General features: G+C 38.9%; 1 protein-coding gene across 7 annotated transcripts; it reads left to right on the top strand.

Moving 5' to 3' along the window:
• Positions 1 to 21: 21 nt before the first annotated feature.
• On the top strand, positions 22 to 20,107 carry LOC106090893 (liprin-alpha-1). Of its 7 annotated transcripts, none has more exons than XM_013257240.2 (8): positions 22 to 124; positions 4,681 to 4,917; positions 5,031 to 5,205; positions 5,274 to 5,587; positions 14,980 to 15,159; positions 15,225 to 15,356; positions 19,605 to 19,769; positions 19,838 to 20,107. In XM_013257240.2, exons 2-8 carry the CDS (start codon positions 4,687 to 4,689, stop codon positions 19,868 to 19,870), a joined length of 1,230 nt encoding a protein of 409 aa, XP_013112694.2. In that variant the 5' UTR covers positions 22 to 124; positions 4,681 to 4,686; the 3' UTR covers positions 19,871 to 20,107. The 7 variants fall into 7 exon arrangements, with proteins under 7 accessions (XP_013112694.2, XP_013112696.2, XP_013112695.2 ...); XM_013257242.2 differs by lacking the exon at positions 22 to 124 and adding an exon at positions 252 to 316; XM_013257241.2 differs by lacking the exon at positions 22 to 124 and adding an exon at positions 340 to 362.
• Positions 20,108 to 20,648: the final 541 nt, after the last annotated feature.

The raw sequence follows: 20,648 nt of genomic DNA, 5'->3' as shown, positions 1-20,648 counted from the left end.
CCCAGGATGATTTGAGAGATTTTCTACAGCGTAAAGTACGTGATCACAAGTAAATCTATTCGGGCGGTGTATATCAGTTGGCAAAATGATAGCCTACCGCACCAAAACTCAACCACCCAATTAGGTATTGTTGCTAAACTTTTTTCTCAAACAAATTTTTTTTCGCCTTAAAGCAATATATTCAACAATAAACCAAATGAATTGGCAGAAATGCCATAGAAAACAAGTGTAAATAAACAAACAAAATATTCACGGCTATCACGACATTGTCAACAGTAAGGCTGGCACCTAATGAAAGTACGGGCGTTATTAGTGAGTAAGTTTTAATTCAAATTTTATTCTCATTGGCCGGCTACAACTGGGTGAGTGTATATTAACACCGTTTATTAATAATCTACTCACTCTATGGAGGAAAAGAATGATAACGACCTTAGTTGATAAACATCGTATAAGGAGTACAGTATGGTGTTTTTGTTCTTCTATTCTGGGAAGGAAGAAACTGTTTCAATAACATAAACAATTATGGTAATTTCAAAAGTTTTGTTAAATTCTATTTCGCAAAAAGTTGAACTATATCCAAAAAAAAAAAACAATAAAAGGCGGAAATACTACAACGGATGTCTTTTGAATTCTTAAAGTTTAACCGACAGTAATAGCATAACTCTAGTTTGTTGTTGTTTACAACAAGCCTTTGCAAGTGCTAATGTTCAATGTCATTACGTTAACAAATAATTAAAATATACGTGTATATGTATGTACGTGTGTACAATACATGTAAATATTTTCGCTGCCTACAATCGGTGCGTGTTTGTCATATTGCAAATGCCTATGACCAATTGGTCATTCATACAGTTGTGTTTGTTGATAAAAATAAAAGTATTTGCCATAAAGACAATGACTTTTATTTTACTTTTAACTACTGTCTAATAACAGTAAATAAAAGCAATAATGTATAGCCACATGTGAACGACTAATAAATAATTGAAGTGTTGTTGTTATATCAAAGGATTTGAAATGCCCAAAAGGGAATAAGTGCATGTGGGTGTGTGTATGTGCGTATGCTTGCGAACGTGAATGAGAACATTTACAGAAGATGATGTGGTAAGGTGGTTGTTGGTTGACCTATCCCAATTTAACCTAAATAAAATGTGTTGTCCATTTGAAAAGAGGTTATTTTCCACCCCAAAAAAGTTTTTGAAACATTGTAAGCAGGTGTGAAGTATAAAAACTTCCAAGGGTTGAGCGAATGTTATGGAATTTTATGTGGTTCAGCTTTCGTATTGTTTTGGCTTGTTTATACCCTCATCATAGGAGGGGGGTACACTAACTTCGTCATTCCGTCTGTAACATCGAAATATTGGTCTAAGAATCTATAAAGTATATATATTCTTGATCGCCATGATATTTTCTAGTCGATTGAGACTTGTTTCCCTGTTACTTAATGGAGTGTTCAAAGGCAAATGTTGCAATAGTCTTGTTCGTCCGTCTGTCGAAAGCATGCTAACTTTCGAAGGTTGTTTTTATTGTTGTTATAGCAGTGTGTTGCACACTGAGGCGGCAGCCCTTGCCAATGAAGGACTTTTGAAGGAGTAGAGCTGTGCGCTTGAAATTTTGAGACCATCAGAAACATATTTCAGCGGTGGTTTCCCCTCGAAATCCTGGCAACATTTGTGAGGTACTATGCCATCATAAAACTTCGCTCCATAGAGGTATCGCACTGCGGCACGCCGTTCGGACTCGGCTATGAAAAGGAGGACCCTTATCATTGAGCTTAAACTTGAATCGGACTGCACTCATTAATATGTGAGAAGTTTGATATAGCTTCCATATAAACCGATCTCTCTATTGTATTTCTTGAGCCGTTAGTGGTGGCAGTTCTTGTTTGATTTGTTTGCTATTTTGCACCACAACTTCTCCTGTGACATACCTATCAAATATGGTCTGAATCGATCCATAACCTAAAAAGGCTCCCATAGAAACCGATCTCCCGATTTTACTTCTTGAGCCCCTTTAGACCCCAATTCTTATGCGATTTGGCTGAAATTTTCACAATGACTTTTATTAGGGTTCCCAAAATCTATACAAAGTACGACCCGAATAGGTATATAACCCGATATAGTTCCAAAAAGCATAACAATTCTTATCCATTATCCTTTGTTTGCCTATAAAGAGATAACGGGCAAAGAATTTTGACAAAGGCGCTCCATTGCGGAAGGCATATAGTATTCGGCCCGGCCGAAATTAAAACGCTGTTACTTGTTTTTTCATTAGGGGCCAAGTTTAGGTATAACATAAATAGCTAGTTTTGTTCTGTCATTGGCACACTACTGGTAGCTACACTCCTGAGTGGTACACTACAGGTTGGTAAAATGCCACGGCAGCCGGTTGTACGCACGGGATTGACTCGAAGGAATTCTTCATCGGCAAGCGCTGCCGCCTCAGTGTACGTGTTCGTCTTTTTTCGTCATGAGAGAGGCACATCCCGGATTGAAAAGAACCCCGAACTCTGGTTCTGTTCGGTTAGCCTGAACGGCCTGCTCCATCGGTCGGTGTCGGTGAGGTGTAACCGGTGCATGGAATCTTCTGATTTTAGTTATATATAGCCGCTATATACACCGATCTCTAGACTTAAGGTCTTGGGGCAATAAATTGGTAATTTTTCATTACTATTACTAGTAATTACCGATATATAGACCGATCTCCAGACTTAATGTCTTGAGGCAATAAATTTTTCATTACCGTATTTTTTTTTGAAAATTGTGGTAGCTGTTAGGTGCATGAACTGACACATTTTGGGGAAGGGGTGGACCCCAGAAACTTGGTCCCACATTTGAATATCAGATTCGCATTTTACTCGCAAATACCTTTTATTTGAGTCGTATATTGCCATGGTCAGTAAATAATTCCTCTTTTTTGGGGGGTGTTTGGGGGAAGGTGTGGGTGGGGGATGGGTGTTTTGGGGAAGGGGTGGATCCCCAGAGACTTGGTCCCACATTTGAATATCATAGTCATATTCTACTCGCAAAGGTTTTCTATGAAAAGTATTTCATTTGAGTCCCATATTGCCATGGTCGGTAAATATGTTCGATTTAAGGTTGTTTTGGGGGATGGGGTGGTACCCCAAACACTTGGTCCGACGATTGGATATCAGATACGTTTTCAAATCTTAAATACCTTTTATTTGAGTCCCATATTGTCGTGATTGGTCTATATATATGGATATATTTTGTAGGTTTCGGGGGTGGGGCGGCCACCCTAAGTACCCCATCCGAAATTTGGATACCAAATTTTTGATTTAAGGTTACTATAAGAGCACAAAATTTCGCTTAAATCGCACCACCCATCTCCTTTAATGTGGCGTTTCTGAAAATTAGGGGAAGGGGGAGGGTCCGTGTAGTACTATTTTCACCACGGGATCTTTATGCACCATCTGTGAAAATTTCAAGTAAATCGGTTCAGCCGTTTCTGTGTCTATAAGGAACACACAAACAAACCTGCAAACAAACACAAATTGATTTTTATATATAAGATTTGTTTTATTTTTATTAATTTCTTTTGTAAATCTCTCCCATACATATATCCACCACATCAACATGTATGGGGCAATTTAATTTGGTAAGGTTTATCAATGAACTTTTGCCATAACGATTTCAGCGAATTTTGATTTTCAATGTCGTTATCGTATGGCCGCCCTTCCCTCTCTCTCAATCCCTCTTTCGCTTACTCTCTTTCTCTCTTGTAAGCGAATTTAGTTAAATCGTTTCATATGATTTTCACAAATTCTGTTTTTTTCTGAGGGGCCTTATCAAAAAATAAATAAAAAAAAGCGAGAACAGAAAGAAATAATTTTAGGTAGATAGACTAAATATGAATGACGTTAACCCTCTCTGCCAATCTGCACAACACATATTTTGGGGGAGAAGAGTAGTAGCAGCACACCAGTCGTAGACTTGGTTGGGTTCAGTTAATGGCTCAATTGTTGTGGAATTGTACGGCACGAGAACCATTCAATGACAAATTTGACACACAATTCAATGTTCGCGCGTGTATGTGTCCATGTGTGGATATAAACAAAGCTGAGAAATGAAAAACAGCCACTGCCGCCGTTAACTGCGCATAATCCGGAAAATGCACTCACCAACCCAATCTTGGGATGTGTGTGATGAAATGTGTGCTTGCCGTTTGTCTCTGGAGGTATTTGGCGATTGTCATACCCACGACACGACAAGGGTTGAGGTGAAATTTGTATTTCTGAGCATTGCGTTGTGCTGTGCTGTGTTGCCCACAGAGAACTCAGATCAAAGCTAGAGCCATATTCGCTCAGTGCTGCTACGACTATTGTGGACAATACTGACGGAGAGTAGTAAAACGTTGTTATAGAAAACCCAGTAGTAGAAGAAGCAGCAACAGAAGAAGAAGGAATCAATAATAATGTTTTTCATAAAAATTACTTTACATCATTTGTGAGAAAGGAGCATAGCCGAAAAAAAACGGAATAACGAGAAAGAAAAGGAATCGAACGGGAAACGGAAAACCCAACCATAGCAAGAAACTGGGGTTGTGCTCACTGGCTCTTCGCTCGCCCTTAGGTGTTTAAACATTTACAAAGAAAACATTTATTTGCATCACATTTTTATATACTGGTATTAAATTTCAAACATTAACCAACATAATTTTTAGTTCAGAATGGATTCTAGTCATCATGTTACGGTACCATTGCGTTATGGTATCAAGAAAATGAGAAAACGTCGAGATTTAGATGCCCTGTTATCACAGGGCCACAGTAAAAATGGTGGGGGTGGCAGTGCCAGTGGAGGCGGACCCTTGAGACGCGGCAACAACAATAGAGGCACATTGTATTCGCAAGACAAGCTGCTGAATAATGTGTCCACAGATGACCAGGAGGATTATAATTGGGTAAGAGAAAAACTTACAAGAAATTCCATACTCAATACAAATGCTAATGTTTTTCGTTTCGTTGCTACTCTACCCACCCCCCCTAACCCATGACTGTCGACGACATTCCACAGCAGCCCAAAGTCAAACAGCCGACTCATCATTGTGGCCACAATAAACAGTTGATTTTCCGTTTGTATGGCATTCTATTGTTTGTCATTACCTTGTCCATATTTGTTGGCTTTACCTATTGGTTAAATTTCAATTTACAACAACAAATCTATGAATATAGACAAAAAGTTGAACAAGGTAAGCGCTGCTGTTCCCCAAAAAGAATTTATGCCAAGAGTTTTGTTGTTGTCTTTTTGTCCTTTTAGTTTCTGCCGCCAGTCAAATTTTACCCGATACCTTACAGGCCTGGCATGAGACCTCCAAGAATTTGATTAATAATCAAACTTCGATCTCATCCAAATTGTCAGAGTTACAACAATCATTACAGGTGTTATGGAAGAATTTCAGTGAATATCGTACCTCGCAAGAAGCACAAAAGAGTTATAAGGAGGAGAAAATCGTAGCCGATTTTGGAGCTAAAATCGAAGCAATAGCAACGGATGTTGAAAGTATGAAGGACCATTACAATGCCGTGAAGGAGCAACAAACAGATTTGCAAAAAGTTTTTGAGAATTTGAAGGTAAGTTAGGATAAAGAAGTAAAATAGCGCTGAGATTGGCTGAGCTAAATCAGAATGTAGCACACCATGTTTATGTTGTTGTAGCAGCTTGATTATGTTGAGTGTCAAGACCCAAGAACTCTGCGCCTAAGATGGGGTGCGTCCACAGGGATCTGGGTCTGAGTCGAGTGGGTCTGGCTGGGCAGTTAAACAGCAGACGTGTATCGTACGGGCCCTGGTTACAATCAGGACATACATCTTGCACGTCGGCATCAATCCTTGCTCTGTAGGAGTTGAGGCGGCTGCATCTGCCGGAACGTAATTGAGCCAGATCTTCTCTGGTTTGCCGGGGGAGGTCAATTTACCGCATCCGCTCCCGTGTCTGCATGAATGTTGTCTAGATCTGCTTGATATGCCGCTTGATATAGATTTTCTCTCTTGTAGCGCTGAACCTCACGCTCTAGATCATGTAGATCTACCTTAAGGCTTCTGGGCGGTGGATATCTATCCACAAGATGATGATTTGGATGGTCTCTGCGATAAAAGCCCAAAAGGTAGTGCTAAGACTGCATGTAGTTATGTCTTCGCACTGGTAGGATTTTTGTCTCCTGATGGAGGTGGTCCACATGAGAACTGAGGAGTTCGGCGACGGGCCGAATTGCGTGTCACAAAGTTGACGAGAACACACTGGCGCTGCATAACTTACCACAGACCGGCCAATTGCTTTGGTCAACAAGGTTTTTTTTTTGACTGTACTCCAAGTGATGGAAGCACGTGACTTGAGGACCTTGTTTCTACTTTTGACTTGTGACGCCAAGTATTTTGGGATACTTGATGGTCGCAATCATTTCTCCATCGACCATCACATTCAGCTCAGTTTTCACCTCACGCATATTTGTAGTGAACAATGTGGCTGAAGATTTGTTGGCAGATATCTTCAGATTTCTTGCAGCGAAATATAAAGCAAGTTCGTTGAGGTAGACATTCAACCTATCGCAGGTGTCAACAATGGGTGGGGGGCCCGATGCCATGATCGTACAATCGTCCGCATATGATACGATCTCTATGTCGTCTGGAGGGAGTGGAATGGAGGATAGGTAGAGGTTAAACAGTGCCAGAGAAATCACCCCACCTTGGGGAACTCCCTGTTTCACTCTACGGTGCTTCGACTTCTTTTGTTGTTGTAGCAGTGTGTTGTACACTGAGGCGGCAGCCCTTGCCGATGAATTACTCCATCGGGTCAATCCGGTACGTACAACCGGCTGCCGTGGATTGTATTTGTGAAGTTTTATGCACGATTTCTATTTATAAGTAGAAATTAACTGGACCAAGGACCACTAATATTTTGTCACTCGTTTCGTATAGAGGGAAGCAGTAGATTTTAACGAATTGCCTAACGAATCGAGTGACAAAATGTTAGTAGTCCTATACAACTGCAATCCTTATCCGATATGGAGAGGTAAACAAAAAACTATAGCGGAAGATCGAAATATATGGCTGCCATATCAAGTCAGGAACCGATTTGGCATGGATGTTGAAAGACATAATTGAAGTCATTGTACCTCATCGGCTGAGAAAAGTGTCTTCCAGGAACTCTAGAAGTCAAATCGGAAGATCAGTTCATATGGGGACTATATCAGGTTATGGTTTGCTTCACATCATATTTGGCATGGATGTTGGAAGTCATAATAGATGACCAGTGTTAAATCGAATAGGATTTAAGGCCTATATTTCAAAGTTTTAGAAACGGAATATTAAAATTGGTATATCCCAATCATCCGGAGGTCATCGTAGCGCAGAGGTTAGCATGTCCGTCTATGACGCTGAACGCCTGGGTTCGACTCCCGGCAAAAACATCAGAAAAAAATGTCAGCGGTGGTTTTCCCTTCCTAATGCTGGCAATATTTATGAGGTACTATGCCATCATAAAACTTCTCCCCAAAGAGGTGTCGCACTGCGGCACGCCGTTCGGACTCGGCTATAAAAAGGAGGCTCCATATCATTGAGGTTAAAACTTGAATCGGTCTGCACTCATTGATATGTGAGAAGTTTGCCCCTGTTCCTTAGTGGAATTTCATGCGCACCACACAAGCTGGAACTTTGAGATCCGATCTGTGTGGTGTTCTCTACTGTCACGAGAAGCTTAGCTGCGAGCTAAAGGGCGTGTCCAAGGTTGCGGATAGTGAAATGCTCCATATGGAGTAGTTGCAACGGCAGTCGCGGACAATCAGCGGTATCGAGCGGAGAGTCTCAGTGAGAGGTCGGGTGGCAACGCCTCTTGCACAAATACTGAGTGCCTATGATGCTCGATATGTCAAGGCGGGTTATTGGCGCCTTTAAATAAACAATGGCCATCTTTAAATAACGAATTCCCGCGGCGATAGGTCCTTTGTGACGAGTATAAGCTTGCTCACTTGCAGGAGCTTGACGAGAGTCGCCGCCTCCACATGAAAATGTGCTTACGAAATTTTTTTTATTATATTATTTAGTTTTCTAATGTTACATTCAAGACAAAAAAAAATCTTTGTAAAATGCTGGTTTAATGGAATTAGAAAAAAAAAACAAATAATAAAAAAGAGAAACAAAGAAATTATTAATAAGAATTCAATAACAATTATATTCTACATATGTTTATAAGATTTCATTTCAATAATCATTGTCTTCATCCGTTATGGCAACACTTATCATAAGGTCAGCGATCCTAATTTCTTCACTTAGATGAGACAATTTTCTCCCCAATTTAATCCCTGGACTAAAAATTTTAAAATCGTCCATTTGATTTATGTGGGAAATTCGCGATGCCTACGCCTAAGAATCTTCTCAAGCTAAAATATAACTAAAATACATGAAATATTGATAAAGAAATCACTAACTCCATTCCATTCTTCATAACCTACCTTGCAGCATATAAACTTCCTATTTAAAATGGCTAATTCAAAGCTATGTCAATGTTCTTCTTCAGATCATCAAAATTATTCCTACTCTTACACCTTAGAATCCGTTCAAGCTAAAATATAATAATGTTCAATGAAATTTTGATAATGAAATCACTAACTTCGTTCCACTTATTTCAACCTACCTTGTAGTATACAAACTCCTAGTTAAAACGGCTAATTTAAACCCATGCCAATGTTTTTCTTAAAATCACTACAATTAGTGCTACACCTACATCTAAGAAAATTTTTATGCTAAAATTTAATTAAAATAAATGAAATATTGATAATGGAATTACCAACTCCGTTCCGTTTATCTTAACCTTCATTGGAGTATACAAACTTCCTATTTAAAAAGGCTAATTCAAACCTATACCAATGTTCTTCTTCAGATCCTCACAATTAGTCCTACGTCTATGCCTAAGCATCTTTACAGCTAAATTAGTCCTACGTCTATGTCTAAGCATCTTTACAGCTAAAATAAAATTTAATGAAATATTGATAAAGGAATCACCAACTTCATTCCACTTATTTTAACCTACCTTGTCATATACAAACTTCTAGTTATTCTATTCTTCTAGTAATTTTCTTTAGTTAATCAAAATTAATCCTCATCACCATTGTCTTCTGCGTCTCCATCATAGTCAAATTCGGATATGGTTTTGGAGTCATTGAAGGATTCATCCTCCTCCACATTATCCTCTACGTCTGCATCGTAATCAAATTCGACTATTTCATTTGAGCTATTTAACGATTCATACTCAATGGCGTTATCAAGTCCATTTGTTGTTTGGTCTTCGAAATAAGACAGCCATCTTCTCAAGCTCTCTAATTTGTAAATAACATGATTTTCTATAGCTCCTTTCAAATCAATTACGGATTCACACTCAAGGGAGGAATCATCATTTTCCTTCTCTGTACCTTTGATGGAGATTTTATCAACCATTTTTGACCACCATTCACGTAAGCTCTCTAATTCGGCACGATGATCATAATCTTCTGAATTTACGACATCATCATTCTTATGCTCCATGTTTCTATGGAAATCCGTCTCGCATTCAGATTCAAAGCAGGAATAATGTTTATTCCCATATCCTTTGCCGCGGATTTTATCACTTAAATTTGACCGCCATCTTTTTAAGCTCTCTAATTCGGAACTTAGATCACGATCTTTAAGATGACCGTCATCATCGTTATGCCCTATGATTCCTACCTCCGATTCAGATGCCATAATGGCATCATCATATTCAAACGAATCATCCTTGAATTCATATTGCATTACTTTTTTATTTACAACATTTTCTTCAACATTATAGTCATTTTCTCTATCCTCATAGAACTCATCCTCAGATTCTGAATCTAGGAGAATATCACCATCTTTAATTGCTGTTCTTACACTTTTCATTAGCATGCCAATGTCGTAAATCTTTTCTCCTAATTGTTCCAATACGTCCAAAATTTCTACATATTCAAAAGTAGGTTTATACACATTTTCCTCTATATCTAAATCATTCTCCGAATCTGTTTTCAAGACGACATTCTCTACTCCCGTTCTTGGGAATTCATCATGAAGATTGTCTAATACATTATTAAATCCCTCTAATTTGTTGTAAACCTCAATATTCCCAAAAATATCATCACCATTTTTCTCCAAATCCTCATCAGTTTTGTAATTCGATGGCATTTCAATTAAGGAATCATTCTCGGATTCCGTTGTCCACCAATCTTGATTCAACCAGTTGATTACTTCATTTATGCAGCCTACCTTGAGTTTTTTCGATGTTTCTTTTGCAGATTTCATTATTTTCAATTTTTTTTTTATTTCACAAAATTTTTCTGCTAACACTTTTAATCACAGTTTGACAATTGACATTTCATTTCATAGATAGACCTTTCGATTTGTGGAAATTGTAAAAACAAAAAATCATAGCCTTCCTATGCCAAGCAAATGAATAATGAATACCATCACAACGCTCTATTTCAACAATGTTTTGAGGAAGAAGCGATATTCCAAATACATGGTCCTATATTAGGATATCGAATTCTCATTCTACTCCCAAATACATTTATTTGAGCCCCACATTGTCATGGTCGGTAAATATGTCCGATTTAGGGGTGATTTGGGGAGTGGGGGGTTCCCCAAACACTTTGCCCTGAAAATATATCAACATCGTGCTCTACTCTCAAATATAATTTTTTTAACTCCATATTGCATTTGGCCTCAAAATTCGATATCAAATTCGTTTTAGAATGTTAAATACCTTTAATTTAAACCCCAAATATATCCGGTTTGGAGTATGGGTACTAAAGTGTAATAGTGTAAAAACTATCAATATCGAGCTCCACTTTGTTTAAGACCCAAGATGTCATGGTGAGAAATACGTTCTATTTGGGGGTTTTTATGGTGGTGGGACTTCCCCTAGATAGTTGGTCCCGAATATTGATATCAGATTTGTGGTCTGCTCCCAAATGCCTTTCATTTAAGCCCCATATTTCCAGAATCGCCAAACATACCACTCAATGACTTGGCCCTGAAAATACATTTCAGATTCGTGTTCTATTCTAAAATAACTCTTATTACAGCCCCATATTGCAATGGTCAACAAATACGTCCTATTGGGGTGGGTAATGGGGACATGGACACTTTTTCCCGAATATTGATACCAGATTCATGCTTTACTCCCAAATACCATATTCTTATGGTCGTAAATTTGTCCTCTTTGGGAGGTGTTTTTGGGGAGGGACAGCCCCTGAAACACTTGGTCCCTCACTTAGATATCAGTTTTGTATTCTATACTCAAATACCTTTTATTTGAGCCCCATATTGCCACGGTCAGTAAATAAGTCCTGTTTGGGGGTGTTTTGGGGAAAGAATGGACCACCAGAAACTTGGTCCCACATTTGGATATCAGATTCGTATTCTACTCGCAAATCTCTTTCATTTGAGTTCCATTTTGCCATGGTCCGCATATATGTCCGATTTAGGGTTGTTTCGGGGGTTGGGCTAATCCCCCAAACACTTGGTCCGACAATTGGATATCAGATACTTTTTTATACCCTCCACCACAGGATGGGGGTATACTAATTTCGTCATTCTGTTTGTAACGACTCGAAATATTCGTCTGAGACCCCATAAAGTATATATATTCTGGATCATCGTGACATTTTATGTCGATCTAGCCATGTCCGTCTGTCTGTACGGCCGCACGCTAACTTTCGAAGGGGTAAAGCTAGCCGCTTTAAATTTTGCACAAATACTTCTTATTAGTGTAGGTCGGTTGGGATTGTAAATGGGCCATATCGGTCCATGTTTTGATATAGCTGCCATATAAACCGATCTTGGGTCTTGACTTCTTCAGCCTCTAGAGGGCTCAATTCTTATCCGATTGGAATAAAATTTTGCACAACGTGTTTCGTTATGATATCCAACAACTGTACTATGTATGGTTCAAATCGGTCCATAACCTGATATAGCTGCCATATAAACCCATCTTAGGTCTTGACTTCTTGAGCCTCTAGAGGCCTTCGTAGCCTTCTTATCCGATTGGAATGAAATTTTGCATGACGTGTTTCGCTATGACTTTCAACAATTATGCTAAGTTAGGTTTAAATCGGTCAATAACCTTATATAGCTGTCATATAAACCGATCTGGGGACTTGACTTCTTAAGCTTCTAGAGGGCGCAATTCCTATCCGATTTGGCTGAAATTTTGCATGACGTATTTAATTATGACTTTCAGCAACTGTGCCAAATAAGGCTAAAATCGTTTCATAACCTGATATAGCTGCCATATAAACCGATCTGGGATCTTGACTTCTTGAGCCTCTAGAGATCGCAATTATTATCCGATTTTCCTAAAATTTTGTACGACGGATTCTCTCATGACCATCAACATACGTGTTTATTATGGTCTGAATCGGTCGAAATGGGAAGAGATGCCGGGAAAAGAACTCGACAAATGCGATCCACGGTGGAGGGTATATAAGATTCGACCCGACCGAACTTGCACGCTTTTACTTGTTTAATCTTAAATATCTTTCATTTGAGTCCCATATTGTCGTGATTGGTCAATATATATTTTTGGTAGGTTTTAGGGGTGGGGCGTCCCCCCTAGGTGCCCCATCCGAAATTTTTTGTTTTTATGTTACTATAAGAGAGCACACAAAATTTCGCTGAAATCGCACCACCCATCTCCGAGATCTGGCATTTCTGAAAACTAGGGTAAGGTGGAGGGTCCGGCCCCCTTCGGACATCAATAAATGAAGTACCCTATTTTCACTACGGCTACATAATACACCATCTGCGAAAACTGACAAACAAACAAACACAAATTGATTTTTATACCCTACTACACCACCACTGTGATACAGGGTATTAAAAGTTTGTGCATTTGTTTGCAACGCAAAGAAGGAGAAGAGCTAGACCCATTGATTAGCATACCGATCGACTCAGAATCACTTTCTGATTCGATTTAGCCTAGTCCGTCCGTCCGTCCGTCCGTCTGTGAGTCCATGTATTCTTGTAATCAAAGTGCAGGTCGTATTTGTTGTCCAATCTTCACGAAATTTTGCACAAGGACGAACGGTATTGATTTTGTTAAAAATCGGTTCAGATTTAGATATAGCTCCCATATATATGTATCGCTCGACTTGCACTTAAATGGTCGTAGTAGCTACAATTTTCAACCGATCTGCACAAAATTTGGCATGTTCTGTTTTGTTATTGATTTTAACATATCTGCAAAATTTAATCAAAATCGGTTCAGATTTAGATATAGCACCCATATATATGTATCCCCCGATTTGCACTTAAATGGCCGTAGTAGCTACAATTTTCAACCGATCTGCACAAAATTTGGCATGTTCTGTTTTGTTACTGATCTCAACATATCTGCAAAACTTCGTTATAATCGTTTCAGATTTAGATATAGCTCCCATATATATGTATCGACCGATTTGCACTTAAATGGCTGTAGTAGCAACAATTTTCAACCGATCTGCACAAATCTGCATTTGGCACGGACAGCTTTGTTACTGTTTGCGAGATTTCATTAAAATCGATTCAAATTTGGTTGTAGCACCCATACATATTTATCGCCGGATTTGCACTTATATGGCCGTATTAAAAACAATTTTCAAACGATCTGTTTGAAAGTCGGTTCAGATTTAGCACTAATATACATATATATTTATATATTGCCCTAATTTATAATTGTAGGGTAGGTGTAGGGTATTATATAGTCGGCTCCGCCCGACTTTTGCCTTTCCTTACTGGTTATATATAAGAGAAGATTCGTACTAAACTTCATTTGATACCCATATTGTCCCAATCAGTAAGCATGTCCGTTTGGATGGGTTTGGGGTGGGGCGTTCCCCCAGGTTGCTTGACCCAATTTTTTCCCATATTGTCCCAATCGGTAAGCATGTCCGTTTGGATGGTTTTAAGGTGGCGTTCCTTCAGGTCAAGCACAATTTTTCCCTAACAAATTTGCGTTTGAGATTTATCATAAGATTGCAAACAACACTTGCTTAACCCATTTCCAAGATCTGGCGCATTCGAAAACTATGGTAAGGGGGAAAATATGGCAAGAGAAATTGAATTGAATAGCACTTACCCGTTGTTCCTAAGCTAGATGGGAAATTTTAGATGCCAGTTTCATACTCTCCTCCTAAATACCTTTCTTTGGTTAGCAAATTGTTTTGATCGGTATAGATTTTGAGATTGTGAGGCCGTGTTCGTTGACACTCAACTCCAAATTTGGATGTTGGATTCATAATCGGCTCTCAAGTACGTTTCCTTGAGGCCACCTGTGGTGTTCAACCGCTTCAGGGGTTTGGGAGGTAAATTGGTACAATTAGCTCGAATTCGAATACCAATTTCATATCCTACTCTCCAATACTTTTCATTTAGGAGATGGAGATGGAGCTGCCGCCGGCACATGACTCGAAATGCGAATCGAGATTTATAATAAACTGTTAGATGGATTTCCAATATGTTTATGTGACTGATCACACACCCGCTGGAAGGTTTTTGGGATTAGGAGTCCCCAGAAATTTTCCTCAAATTTAGATCTGACATTGTAAAGATCGGTTGTTATGTCCTTAAGTGTTTCTTGTTGCTTGATTTGTCCCAAAATAGGATATTCCATTTCCAAATACACTTATATGTCGATTATGGATTACAACCCAACTTCAGTTGAGTTGCCAACGAGAAAATTTGTCAAATAAATGTCCATTTCAGCATTGAATTGCATACTTTTTACAACTATATGCAACGCAACTATAGTTGAGTTGCCATCCATAATCTACCCCTTAAATTTAAGACCCATATTATCGCGATCGGGAGGTTCTCGCTGTTACTTGATCCCAAAAAATTTCGAAATTATTTTTCATACCAAATTTTATATTTTTTGCTTTTGTTGTCAGGCAGCATGGTACTTTTTCCTTCTGATAATTTTAAAATGTTCCTTCTCTTTACAGTCCAATTTCAGTGATGGCCTCAAGAATATGGCCCTTCCGGTTAATTACACAGAAGAACTAAAATCCCTGCGAACGGATTTACAAGCGAAAATTGATAAATTGGAAGCCAATGCCAGTTTCGTCAATGATACATTAACACAAAAGTCAATTATAATGCAAGAGGAGTTAGTTAAACACAAGGTAAGCTGCCACCAAATCGAAAATCAAAACTAAAAGTGATGAAAAATTCCCTTCTTTCCTTGCAGACCAAATTGGATGAATTATTTGATCGCAGTGCCAATATAACGTCACATGTAACATCATTGGAAAATTCTTGGCCCGACTATAAACAAAAAATTATCAATTTAGGCAATGATGTGCCACGTTTGGAAAAAGACGTAAGTGGTAAAAAATACATGGATTAAAAAAAATCCAACTAGAGTACATCTCAAATGCGTAGAATATTTCGGTGCCATAATAAGCCCATCGTAGCCGTAGAAGGTTAACATTTGATTCGAGTACTGGCGAGAACATCAGAAAAAATTTTCAGCGGTGGTTATTGCCTCCTAATGTTGGAGACATTTGTGAGGTACAATGCCATGTAAAAACTTCTCCCCAAAGAGGTGTCGCACTGCGGCACGCCGTTTGGAATCGGCTATAAAAAGTCACTCCTTATCATTGAGCTTAAACTTGAATCGGACAACATTCATTGATATGTGAGAAATTCGCTTCTGTTCCTTAATGAAATGTTTATGAGTAAATTTGCATTTGCATATTAAGTTGATTGAATGCTTCGTTGAACACTACTCCCTTACATTCATATGAGGGAAGCAATCCTAAGTCAGCTCCTTTTGGTGAACTAGATCGTTGCGGTACAGAAACAAGACCATTGGGTGAAATATTGGTTATCCAGCCATTTATGTTGGCGAATTTTGAGAGGCCATCAGCTTGTAAACTTTTTGATGGCAATAGCTTATCGATTCCGTAGTATGAACCCGCTCTATTGGCAATCCATTTATTACCAGCTCATTGGCAACATTATTTCCCATCCCACCCCGATGGCCCAGAACCCATTACCATGGTGCAGAGATGATCCCAGGGACAAATTTTCTTTTTAGACGACTTAAAACCTCAATCTTCAGCGCCGCCTAACTTTCAACCTAAATTGTAACTGTCTTAAGACCAAAATAGAATGACGGCATTAAGCTTTGTTTTTGAAACAATGCAACTCCGCAAACAAATCCCACAAAAAAGGCAAACAAGCGGCATATCAAGCAGGTCTAGACAACATTCATGCCGACACGGTAGCAGATGCGGTAAATGGCTACCGGGTGAATGTAGTCCTTGGAGAATGACCGCCTCCCATTACACCTGAAGAAATTGACCTCCCCCGGCAAACCAGAGTGGTTCTGGCTCAATTACGTTCCGGCAGATGCAGCCGCCTCAACTTTTACAGAGCAAAGATTGATGCCGACGTGCAAGATGTATGTCCCGATTGTAACCAGGGACCGCACGATACACGTCACCTGTTTAACTGCCCAGCCAGACCCACTCGACTCAGGCCCAGGTCCCTGTGGACGCACCCCATCTTAGTCGCAGAGTTCCTGGGTCTTGACACTCAACAGAATCGAGCGGACGAAAGATAGAACATAATAAACTGCTACAACAACAAGAAGAAAAAGACAAAAGTTTAAAAATTTTTAACTTTAACGCCTAAAAACACTACTTCACGTATGGCAACACAGAATGACGTCCGATTTTAGTCGTCAAATCTGAAAATTCTTTCAGCCTTATTCACAAAACGTTAGCCTTTGTCCATCTGGTTAATCTCAATGGCATAGTCTGACACCTCTTATCATGGGCAGGAGATACTTTTTGTACTCCATTACAAGTTTTAATTACACATGACTCGAACTGAGAAGCTTCAGCACCGCCTGACCCTCAACATAAGTTTTGAATGTCTGACAGAGCGACACTCTTGCCGCAAAATGGGTCAAAACCTCAGTTTTAACAAGCTTGCAAATTTGCCCATGAACATTTCATTAAGGAACTGGGGCAGTTTTAACAATTAGAAGCGCGTTAAGTTCGGCCGGGCGGACTCTTATATACGTTGTTGTTCTTGTTCTTGTAGCAGTGTGTTATGCACAAACCTACAGTAATAGAAAGTATTTGTGCAAAATTTCAAGCGCCTAGCTTTACCGCTCCGAAAGTTAGCATTATTTTAACAGACTTAGGGACATGGCTAAGGCGACTTAGAATTTCAAGGCTATCAAGAATGTCAAGTCATGTGTTACAATCCCAACCCAATGTTGGAGAGTATACATGTACTACAACCGTTGATTATCCTATACGACTCCCTAAGTCTTAAGAAATCAGTAATGACTCATGCTACAGTGCATTAGTTCATCGCATAAATCGTAGGTCTAACAAAGAGCACCTTGCCGCCAGCGTAACCCCTCAATACGGTAAGACGACTTTCAAGTCTGCACAGGAAGACGATTTCCAAATAACGGTCTCTTCGAAACGCAAATTGTCTTCTCACCAATATATATCCTAACTGGCCAATGCCCGCAATACTCGAGCAGTGTCCCAACGCATAGGATGCCAGTTTACTTGGACTAGCTTACCAAGACAGTTTGCAGTGATACCACAGTAGCGCCAGACCAATACTTTTGGTGGAAATTGATATCATGACCCCTCACTGATAAGACGAGCTCGCTATTAACTCAGCATCTCTCTGTGAAATCTTTAACAGCAAGTTGTATCTCAAACTTGCTGTTAAAGATTTCACAGTGGCGACGGAAGAAAGCTTTGGTGGAAATTAATATCATGACCTCTCACTGGTAGACGAGCTCGCTACCAACTCAGTCACCACCCTGATTCCTCAGTCTTAGCGCAATGACATCATAACGAATGTTGTATTAAGTGTTTATCTCTTCAGATACATCTTGTCGCCCCCAGAGATCAGTACTGCACTCCGTCTTTCCGACCATCCAAACCAAATATTCATACATAACCTAACCTAAATACCCATATCTAAGAATCGGCCAAACCGCAGGAGTAAACTTTCAGCGTATTGACCCCGGTCAGGAACTCCAACTGCTAATATCTTTCCTTGACCTTGAGCAGGTTAAGTTCCAAAATGGGATATCGGACTATATCTTGATATAGCCATATAAATACCGATCTCTCGATTTAAGGTCTTACGCCCATAAAAGGCGCATTTATTATCCGATTTTGCCAAAATTTGGGAAAGTGAGTTGTGTTAGGCCCTTCGACATCTTTCTTCAATTTGGCCCAGATCGGTCCAGATTTGGATATAGCTGCCATATAGACCGATCTCTCGGTTTAAGGTCTTACGCCCATAAAAGTCGCATTTATTGTCCGATGTCACCGAAATTTGGGACAGTGAATTAAGTTAGGCCCTTCGACATTCTTCTGCAACTTGGCCCAAATCGTTCCAGATTTGGGTATAGCTGACATATATACCGATATCTCGATTTAAAGTCTTGGCCCATAAAAGGCGCATTTACTGTCTGATTTTGCCAAAACTTGGGACAGTGAGTTGTGCTAGGCCCTTCGACATTCGTCTTCAATAGGCCCATATCGGTCTAGATTTGAATATAGCTGCTATATAGACCGATCTCTCGATTTAAGGTTTTGGGGCCATAAAAGGCGCATTTATGGTCCGATTTCGCCGAAATTTGGGACAGTGAGTTATGTTAGGTTCTTATTCGATTTTGCCGACATTTGGGGCAGTAAGTTGTGTTAGACCTGGCGACATCCTTTTCCAATTTGGCCCAAATCGTTCCAGAATTGGTTATAGCTGCCATATAGACCGATATCTGGATTTAAAGTCTTGACCCCATAAAAGGCGCATTTATAATCCGATATCACTGAAATTTGACACAGTGGCTTATTTTAGGCTTTTCGACACCCGTGTCGTGTATGGTTCAGATCGGTTTATTTTTAGATATAGCTACTAAAAAGACCAATATTTCGTTATACACAATTGAACAATGACTTGTACTTATAAGTATTTGGTCCAAATCGGATTTTATTTCGATATAGCTGCTATGGGGCAGAAGGTATGAATTTTTCCTCGGATTTCGACGAAACGTAGTTTTCATATATACCTGAGGTGCTGGGTATCCAAAGTTCGGCCCGGCCTAACTTAACGCCTTTTTACTTGTTTTCTGTTGTTGTAACGACATTTGTATGTGGAGGTGGCGATTCTCGTCAAGCTCCATATGTGAGCAAGCAGTCCATAAGACCGATCGCCGTGGGAGCTTTATGACCATCGGTTATTTAAAGGCGCCAATAACTCGCTTGGTCGTATAAAGTATCATAGGCAAGAGCCGGTGCCGGCCGGCTGCTCAATGAGACTCCGCACTCCTTACCGCTGATTGTCCGCGACTGCAGTTGCAGCTACGTTCCTTAATGGTAAGGAACACAAGCAGACATATTCCATCCTTGAAATAGGTAGTAGTGAAATAGGTAGCAGTGATAGAAGTGGTTGCTAAGAACCACAGTAGAGGGGATTTAACCGATGCAGTCCACCGGCTTGTAGAAGTGGAATTGTCATATATTTTTTTATTATTTTGCCAAATCTAAATATCTATCTATTACCTCTAATTTTATTTCAGATATCTCTATTAACCCTGAATAGCCAAAAAATGGAGATGTCTTTCAAGAATATTTGCAAAGAATGCCAGAATTCATACATTGAAGCCTTACAACAGCACAATATTGTGGAGAAGAAGGAGAAGCAGCCGCCTGTAGAAAATATCAAACCGTCTGAAACGAAAACTGTAGGTGTTTGAATTTTATTACAGTGAACCAGTTTGTTAAGCTTGACCATTTCTGTTTACCCTTTCAGACAACGACCACTTTACGCCCATCTAATGTGTAGTGTGTGTGTGTGTTATTAAAAAACAACAACAAAAACCAAAAACAACAAATTTAATTAATTTTTAAATTAATCTTAGAAGATAAAAAAAAAATATATTTCAAATTAATTTTAATTCAAAACCTTCTTCAAACACAAACCGAAAGAAGAAACAAAAAATAAGTGAACGAAATCAAAGAAACATAATTACGATTTTAAAAACAACAAACAATAAACAACAAAAATGTATGACTAAACGAATTGGCCGCCATAGTTGATAATTTTTATTGCAAATGTTTTAATTATAAATTGAATTTTGAATTGTCCATAACCAAAAAAAAAAAACAAACAAATAACATCAAAACCAAAAACAAAAATGAAAATCACCCAATTTTTATTTAAATAAAATGAGTGTATGTTTTCAAATGTAATAAATTTAAAATCTAAATTTTCAGAAAAAAAATTTAATGAAATTTTCTTGAAATTGTGGAGAAAATTTCTTCAAATGAAGAAAATGAATTTTATTTAGAATATATAGTCCAATGTAGGCTGAGTTTACTTGTAGATCCTTAATTGTCCTTTTTGGGTGTGAGCGATCTGCCTAATTCTAACATAAATAACCATGTCAGATTCTTGCTCTAGTCTTATTTATATTTTATTTCAGTGTTATATTGTCCTGTTACTCTCCATGTGAAATGCCTGGAGCGGGGTTCTTTATTATATATTTTAATTAATGATAGAGTGTCATCTAAAGGTATACTGTACAATATTAATAGTTACTAGGCTGGAAATACCAAATAAC

The sequence above is a fragment of the Stomoxys calcitrans genome, chromosome 5 (assembly GCF_963082655.1).
Source record: "Stomoxys calcitrans chromosome 5, idStoCalc2.1, whole genome shotgun sequence".
Taxonomy (NCBI): Eukaryota; Metazoa; Arthropoda; class Insecta; order Diptera; family Muscidae; genus Stomoxys; species Stomoxys calcitrans.
The sequence above is the reverse complement of the archived record's forward strand: the minus strand, read 5'-3'. Positions and strand labels throughout refer to the sequence as shown.

What these genes read in the sequence shown, in the direction of transcription:
- LOC106090893 (XM_013257237.2), top strand. An exon ending in ACCAGGAGGATTATAATTGG is followed by an intron (nt 4,918 to 5,030) that starts GTAAGAGAAAAA and finishes GACATTCCACAG; the next exon opens with CAGCCCAAAGTCAAACAGCC. An exon ending in AGGAGTTAGTTAAACACAAG is followed by an intron (nt 15,160 to 15,224) that starts GTAAGCTGCCAC and finishes CTTTCCTTGCAG; the next exon opens with ACCAAATTGGATGAATTATT.